The sequence below is a fragment of the Oryzias latipes genome, chromosome 4, assembly GCF_053564925.1.
Source record: "Oryzias latipes strain Hd-rR chromosome 4, Olatipes_Hd-rR_3.1".
Taxonomy (NCBI): domain Eukaryota; kingdom Metazoa; phylum Chordata; class Actinopteri; order Beloniformes; family Adrianichthyidae; genus Oryzias; species Oryzias latipes.
Window position 1 is genome coordinate 3506781 of NC_136240.1, and position 8563 is coordinate 3515343.

General features: G+C 38.0%; 1 protein-coding gene across 1 annotated transcript; it reads left to right on the forward strand.

The window, feature by feature from the left end:
- The first annotated feature begins 2156 nt into the window (after positions 1–2156).
- On the forward strand, positions 2157–4532 carry LOC111947331 (uncharacterized). The gene is made up of 6 exons (XM_023953929.2): positions 2157–2499; positions 2766–2929; positions 3178–3343; positions 3489–3688; positions 3834–4044; positions 4280–4532. The coding sequence occupies exons 1-6, from the start codon at positions 2283–2285 to the stop codon at positions 4387–4389; spliced, it is 1068 nt and encodes a 355-aa protein (XP_023809697.1). The 5' UTR covers positions 2157–2282; the 3' UTR covers positions 4390–4532.
- Positions 4533–8563: the final 4031 nt, after the last annotated feature.

Here is an 8563-nt window from a genome sequence, read left to right on the forward strand (position 1 = left end):
GTACTTTAACAGTAAGAGTAAGGAACAGAGTGGGACAAAGAAGTGTATAAAGCTGTAGTTGTTTTTCTCACCTGTGATGGTATAAAAGGCAGTGCTTTCTGTGTGATATCTTCACGGTCCTGGGAGGAACGCAATTTTGTTATTTTTTTTTTTTTAAAATAAAGAGATATGCTTGAAAAGCAAAAGTTATAGTTTTACAGTAGGTGAGAGAGAATGAGTGAGTCTGTGAGTATAACATATTTTTTTCTCACCTGTGTCAGTATAAGAGGTTCTCCTCTCTGCTCTTCTATCTGGATGTGATTTTCATCACTTTCCTAAGTATAACACAAATGAACATTAAAGACAGAATCTGCAGTAAAACAGCAAAAGTGAAAAACGGAGTTAGAAAGGTCTATAAAATGAGTTTCTACTCGCCTGTGTCAACTCTGCGCTTTTGTCAACTTTCTGGGTGGCATCTTCACTATTCTAAGAGAAGAAACAGGTGGATTGGTGATTGAAAACGAAGAAAGAAGACTTACGATAGAGAACTAGTAGCTATAGTTTGATAGTGATGGTGGAAGTTCAACAGAGAGAGCTATAATGTAGTTTTGCAAACCTGAGCTTGTGTGAGATGTTCTGTTGTCCAGTCTCCACTTTGATTGCCATCTTCATGATGCCCCTTAAAACAATTAGTATGAAAAACAGTGTCTCCTTTAGCGCATTGTAGATGACAGTGCTGCTGTATTACAATTTCCAAGAGTCATTAAACAAAATATGTAAGCTTTAAAAAAAAATTATACATAATTGCAGCATGACATTTAATGTAGCCTAAAATGTTCTCACAGCAATAAATTTGCATTTCAGATGACATACAGATGTCACGTACAATGTTGTATACTGTAATCTTCGTTCATCTAAACATACTACAACCTTCATATGATGGTGGAGTGTAATTACACTGTCCTTAACCATACGTTTTTGGTTCATGCTCTAAAAAAATGTATAATACGTCAACTCATTTATCTCAGCTGAACTTACTAAGACTTAGTTAAACTATTTTTTCCTGATCATGAGACAGAAATATTTTACACTTACATGTTGTGTTGCGTGCTCTCCACTGTCTTTTAAACTTTTTTCGATTCTCCTGACAAAACGATGGAGAGTAACGACTTACTAATCACTAGTTACTGTAAGATTATGCTTACTTTCGATCTGCGTTAGGAGACATACGTACCTTTTTTTCCATCTCGTTAAAGTACGCCCAGGAATGTTTTTCCTCAACCAGTCTCTTTCTGTTACGTCAGGTGTAACGAGTTTCCGCTTCGACATGGCTGTCTGTCTATAATCCATCCATGTTCTGAACCGCTATTTTCGCCTAGAAAATCATCGAGCACGATGTTTAATTTAATAAGAGCGATGATGGGTCAATATTGGACTGAAATTTTTAGGATCAGCCAATCAGAGGGGAGAAAGCGCGGTGTATGCGTCAGCCTTCCTAGCAACAGTTGTCAACGCGAGATCTTTGTTTAACTGAGCCGTCTGCGTCTTTTGAATATAAAAAAAGCGGCAACTGAGAGAAATCGCCGACATGGATGAAACACGCGGGTGAATCTGGCGCTAGTGGTAAGTACAGTTGTTTATTTAACGTTTTATAGATATGTGTGTTTATACAGATAGATAAGTCGATGTAAATGTTTTATGGCTTTAGCTTAATTCGGCCTCCACCTTTGCGTGGTGGAGTAGCGCTTAAGATTAGCATAATTGTTAGCTGAATCATCATGTAGAAAAGTAAATTTTAAACTGGCAATAATTGTGATATCAAAGGGAGACTTCTCAGTATACGAAATTGATTTTTCATTGTATACAGCCTGAAACGATGGAAGCGTTTCTGTCTCATAATTAAAAATAAAAGTCAAAAATCTGCGCAGCAATCACCACGCTGGCCCCGCGAAATCACTTCGCATCCCGCGGTGGAAGGCTGAACGTTCCCAGCGGTGATCGCTTCGCATCCCCCAAAAGCCGTTTGTGGGATTTCTTTTGAATTTTGAGTCAAGAAACGCCACTTCATTTTGAAAAAATAATTATGGTATTGACTTTTATTTTTTAATTATGAGACAGAAACGATAATGAAACGATCTGAAATTTAACTAGGCTTCATCATGTCCATACATTGAACCATAGAACATATACATTTTTGCGATTAAAAAAACACCACTTGGGAATTTTAACATATTTTTTATGTCTTGGTCTGTTGGCTGTTTATTGCTAACCTAAGCAATTTTATTTTGATTTCGTCAGAACTCATGGAACGGAAGTTTGCTGTGGTGAGGTGGAGTGAAGGAAAGGATGCTGGGAAGTTAAGTGAAGTCAAGACTGAGACCATCCGGGCATATGACGACTCCAAAATGGACCAGCATGGCAATCCCATTGTTGCGTATTCAGCTATTGTGGAATGGCGCCACGGGAAGAAACCGCGAGGAGGATGGCCTCACTACAGAGGCACTGTGCTGTTTGTCAGCGGTAAGTTACTGTTGAAATGGTCTGAAGTAAACACTGTCTGCTGTATAATAACCACTACCTACTACCTAATTAATAGAACAGATCGTGTCCAAACATAAATAAGGCAAGATTCATCAGTTTTAGTGTGTGTGTATGCCTAGTCTTTCCCATATATATAGATATAAATATCTATAGCTATATATAGATATTTATATAAATAACTGTCATTAATTTGAATGAATTTAAATTTCTTTGTTTTTTCTTTTCTTTCATTTTTTGTTCTCAAGCAACTCGTTTTGAGGCAACCCGTAAAATTAACTTGCTGCTGAAGACTGATGAACCTCTAGAACTGACCAAGAGGAAATCGGTCCTGCCTCAAAAATATCAAGATGAGTCAGATAACTCGACCGACACTGACAGTCAGATTCTTACTGAGTCATTACAAGTCAAGGTGATATCAAGTTATATGGAGCTCTTTTGTAATATTTCTCAATGAATGTTACATCAAATTGTGGAAGTGATTTTTAGTTCTGATTTGCAGTTATAGACTGCAATGTTTAGCTTTAAAATATATACCATCATTTGTAGTTCTTGTTACTGAACCTGTTGTTTTTGCAGTTGAGCTACTAAACTGAAACATCAGTTGTTTTTTTCTTTTTCTGTATTAATGATTTGATTTTTCTCTCTCTGGACACCCAGAAGTCAAAGGTACAGAAAAGAAAAGACCCTGCTGAAGACTTTCTTGAGATGTACTGTCATCCACAAACAAGTTCAAGAAATCCAGAAAAGACAGTATCTGAATTAATGCAGGAGATCAAGGAGCTGAAAGAGGAGAACGCTAACTTGAAGGAGATGGTTGTTCAAGGTATTTGTTCATATTATTTACTAAATTATTTGTCAAATCTTTTTCTAAAGCGTTTTATCCTGCCATTACTGTGCTGTATTGTTTTTTACTTGCCACTGATGTAAAATAATTTTTGTGTTTATATTTTTGTTTCTGCTGTGTGCAGATATACCAGAACTCATGAAAACCATGAAACATGTAATTAAGTCGGTTATACCTACCAAGCGATCCAGGCTGGAGCTTAATACACCACCGATGCCCCCCCAGAGTTTTAGTTCCTCACCACCATCCCCCCCTGGAGCTACAGAATCCAGTTCTGTGTCTGACACTGTGACTCCATCCCAGAAGGACTCGCAGTCTTCTAAGGTCATTGTTTTTTAAATTATAAATTAATGTGGTACATACATTTTTGAATGAGTATGGTTAGTGTAATTTGCTGTCTAAACTATTTAGAACTGAAAATATGTACACTTTTTTAACCCTAAATGCACTTGTCTCCTTGTTTAAACAGGTGGAGATCTACCCTGGAACTGGAGTCCTGGTGGAGAAACTGGCGTGGACGTACGCTTTAAATTCACATTCAGCCACTGGATTTGTGAGACATCTGGTCACAGCAGTCTTCCCACCAGAGATACTGCTGGTGAGCAATCTTCGCGGGGGCAAACGAGGTGGAGGAGACGCTCGTCTACCATTGGACAAGCATAAATTGGATGCCATTTACAGTATGTTTTCAGCTTTTTATTTATTTGTGTGTGTGTGCAACATTTTAGTCCTCATTTACCATAATGACAGTCTACCACCATTGGTTGTACAACTGGTACCAAGAGAATCTGGCACTATTTGACATCAACATTATGTAATGATTCTTCCTATTTTTATTGGTCTCTGTGACATTACAAAGTACACTAAGTTCTCATCTGTGTGTGCATATGTGTTTGTGTGTGTGTTTATATGCAGGTGCAACTCTTGAGAGGTGGCCAGGGACACAGATCGCCAGCATCGGAACCACAATAAATTGCAAGATTACAGAACTCCGGGCGAAAAGTAAAAATGTTGCCGTGCCATAAGTTGTCATGGTTAGACTTCGGGTTGGTTCTAAAGGTTGTTTCCTGTTTTATTTTTAAGGCCCTTCCTTGTTTGTTTAGTTTAGTTTGACTTCCCTCGTCCCAATCTTTCCTGATCATTGGCACCTATGTCTCGTCAGCCCCGTTAGTATATATGTCTTGTCACTCCCTTCCTCTTGTGCTGATCTGTACTGTTTGTTCCCCCCTTCAAGTGGTTTTGGTTCTATTGTCAAGCTTAGATAAGTCTGTTCTCAGTTTATGTTACTCTTTTGGTTTTTGGATTCCCTGTGGTACAGCGTCCTTTGTTAAATAAATAGATTTTGTTTTTTCGAACTCCTGCTGCTTCCTGTCCTGCATTTGTGTCCTCTACCAACCCTAAACGTTACATGATTGTTCCTTATTTAAATTTAGTTTTTAGTGTTATAGACATTGAAGAACTGTATTTATGTGAAGGGAAGGGAATTGTAATAGCTGAAATTAGTTTTAAGTGATGTGCCTGTTTGTAGTTGCAATTTGTAAGGCAATTTCAGTGTCCATATACCGTAATTTCAAATGAAGTCATGCCACTTCAATATGTGCTTTATATAAGTTTAACAATTAACACTTGACATTATACTCATACATACATAAAAAGTATGTTGTTTTATAAAATGCTACAACAGTTTTTATAGTTTAACATTCTTGTAGAAAAATTGTAAGGAAAATATATTTTACTATGATGTTATATACCATTAACATACAAAAGACTTGTATGTAATGATACATATGTATATATGTTTTTATACTAAGTTTGTCATTTTAATTAGATGACATATAATAAAAGTAAAAACAACATATAACAAAAGTATAATTTCCCCATCAGGGATATACATTTTACTTGCAGATAACTTACATTTAATGTTTTATTTTCATATATGAAAAGTATATTTTTGGGAAAAGAACATGTAAGAAAATACTATGACTATTATATGACACATATATAGAAAACATAGTTGCCTTTCATATTTCTTATATTTCAAATAGACTATTTTTATATGATACATACATATTTCTGGTTAATGTCATGTGTATGAGCCAACTGAAGGTGGCACAGGTGAAGCGCTGCGTCATCAGCCAGGTTGTGGGTGTGTCACTGGGGGCGTGCGTGGCACGAAGTTTGAAAGGTGCTCACTTACTCGCGGTGAGGGATGTGAATGGATGAGGAAGTGGGGTGAGCCGCGGTGTTCACATAATTTGTTGACCGCGTTACTTGACCGCGTCACTTGAGTGGTTTTGGAAGCCTGTCACTGCTGGAATATTTAATTTATCAATCGTTTGGATTGTATGGATTGGAAACCTGCAGAATAAAATAAATACTTCGCAGCCAGGCAGACGTTTGGGACTTTTCATTGGAACGCGCGTCGGACAAAGAAGCCGCAGCTTAGCTCACGGCGGCCCTCAACGCTGTTTAGGCGCAACAATAAAGTCGACAAATTGTGACTCTCAGAGACTTTGATTGGTGGAATTATCACCCTGGAGTTTTGGAGATCATTCGATCGCTTTTGGAACTGGAAACCACTGGATGTGCGACGTGATTGGAGCGCCGCAGCCCACTACGTTCATTCATCGATGGTTTGGTACGGCGTTCATTCATAAAACCGTTGGACCTGAGGTATGGAAGCACACACAACAGATGCATGCGCCTGAAGACGGACAGTGATGACAACTCATCTTCACGTTTAAATAACAAAATGGAGCCAAGCGAATCTATATCACACTCTGATGTTAAAGATAAAGATGAAAAAAGACAACCAAAGCTTACTGTTAAAGCTTTGGAAAACAAGATTGAAAAGCTACAGAAAGACCGTCAAAGAAAGATTAATGAAATTAAAACTGTAATCAGAAACCTCAAGGAATTTATGCAAACTCAAGAAAATGTTAAGATTGTTCAGTCTCACTCTGATAACTTAAATACATTAATGGAAGATGTTAATCAGCTTCATGAATCTGTCATTCCACTACTTCCATTAGAGGAACAAGAACTGCAAAATAACTGGTTTTCAAGCATTTATAGATTTAATTCTGCATTTATAGCTGAAGTTGGAAGTTGGCTTTCAAATGTGTATGATCAGTCATGTGACCTAAAGGCTTCCACCACAGAAGAAACCTCTCATCCACAACAGTCTGAGTTATTTGTTGAATCTTCAGTCAAAAAAGCAGCAGAGTCATACATTTCTCATGGGTCAAAGAACAGCAATGATGCAATTGATGATGTGAAGCCAAATGACAGTGTTTCCAACATTGGTAGCAGAAGATCAAACAAAAGCCACTCAAGTAGGAGTAGATCATCTCTATCCTCAACATCTTCAGCACGCATTAAAGCTGAAGCAGACATTGCTGCATTAATGGCAAGACAGAAAATGTTAAAACAAAAGCATGCTTTAGAAGAGCAAGAGGAACAGCTCAGGAAAAGGAAAGAAGAACTGACACACTGCAGCATCAGTGGCTAAAGTAAAGGTGTACCAGCAGAGCTCAGCTTGTTCTCAAGCAACAGCTGCTTCACGTAACGGATCTGATGGAATGAACTCTTATTTTGAAAGAGAACAAAAGAAAACGCAAACCTTAAATCCTTATTCTGAATCATTTGAGCCTACAGTTATTGGACAACAATCTCACAATAGTGTTACAGTGTGTCAGCCTCATTCACAGCCAGTCGTCAATACTAAAGTAAATCGAGTGGATACTCAGACTCAAATTACAGGCGTAGATCAGATGAACTCAGTGACTCAACAAAATGAAGCTTATACTATGAATCAGTCTCACCCTCAAACAGCACATGAAACGAACCCATCATCAGCTGGTGAAAGTAACCAATTAATATCAGTATTGGAAAGACAAAATGAAATCACGTCTTTGTTGGTTCATCAACAGTCTGTATTTTCACTCCCAAAAAGAGAAATTCCAGTATTTGATGGTGATCCTCTTCATTACAAGTCTTTCATTAGCGCATTTGAAGACAGCATTGAAGCTAAAACAAACAGTGCAAAGGATTGTTTGTATTTTTTAGAACAGTACACTAGAGGTCAACCTCGAGAGCTAGTAAGAAGTTGTATCCAAATGCCCAGTGATTCTGGATATGTTAAAGCAAAGTTACTACTACAAGAACATTTTGGCTGCTCAATCAAGATAATTTCTGCATATATGGATAAAGTTTTTTCATGGCCTGCTATAAAATCTGAAGATGTAAAAGCTTTACAAGCATACAGTTTTCTACTCCGAGAATGCTGTAATGTTATGGAAGACACTGAATTCATGCACGAGTTGGATGTTCCTGGCAATATGCAAGCTATTATCAGGAAATTACCATATAAGTTGAAGGATAAATGGAGACACGTTGTTTGTGACATACAGGAAAGGTTTCACAGAAGAGTCAACCTTCTTGATATTGTTCAGTTTATTGAGAAGCAGGTGAAGATTGAAAGTGACCCACTGTTTGGTGATATTCAAGACTTATCTACTCCAAGGAAGGTTGTTAGAGCTTCCAAGCCACAGCCATGTTCAAAGTTCAAAGGAAGCAGTTTTGCTACCACAGTTGGTGCTACAAAAAGGAAGGTAGAACCTAGAATGGAGAGAGAGAAAAATTTACCTGTTGCTAAAAGCTGTCTTTTCTGTGGATCAGGACATTATTTGGATTTGTGCCCTCTATTGGAAAAGAGAACACATGTGGAGAAAATGACCTTTTTAAAAGAAAAGGGTCTGTGTTTTGGTTGTCTGTGCATTGGGCACATGAGTAAAGACTGCAGGAGAAGGCTGGAATGTAAAGTGTGTGGTTTGAAGCATCCCACAATGCTGCACATCTTTCCTAAAGAAAAGGAAACTGGTCCAATTCAGAGGAAGGAGAACGCTGACAGTGCATGTGCGATGGCTTCACTTTCTGTCCAATCTAGTGGTTTAACTGGGGCCGGTGAACATGATTGTACTCTACCGATTGTACCAGTTCGAGTTAAATCCAAAAAGAGCCAACAAATGATAATAACATACGCCTTCTTAGACCCTGGTAGCTCTGCATCGTTTTGCACTGATGAACTCATGAGGAAACTAAAGCTAAGTGGGAGAAGAACCAACATCCTCTTAAGAACAATGGGTCAGGAGAAGATGGTTGGGAGTTGCATCGTTTCAGACTTGGAGATAGCTGGAT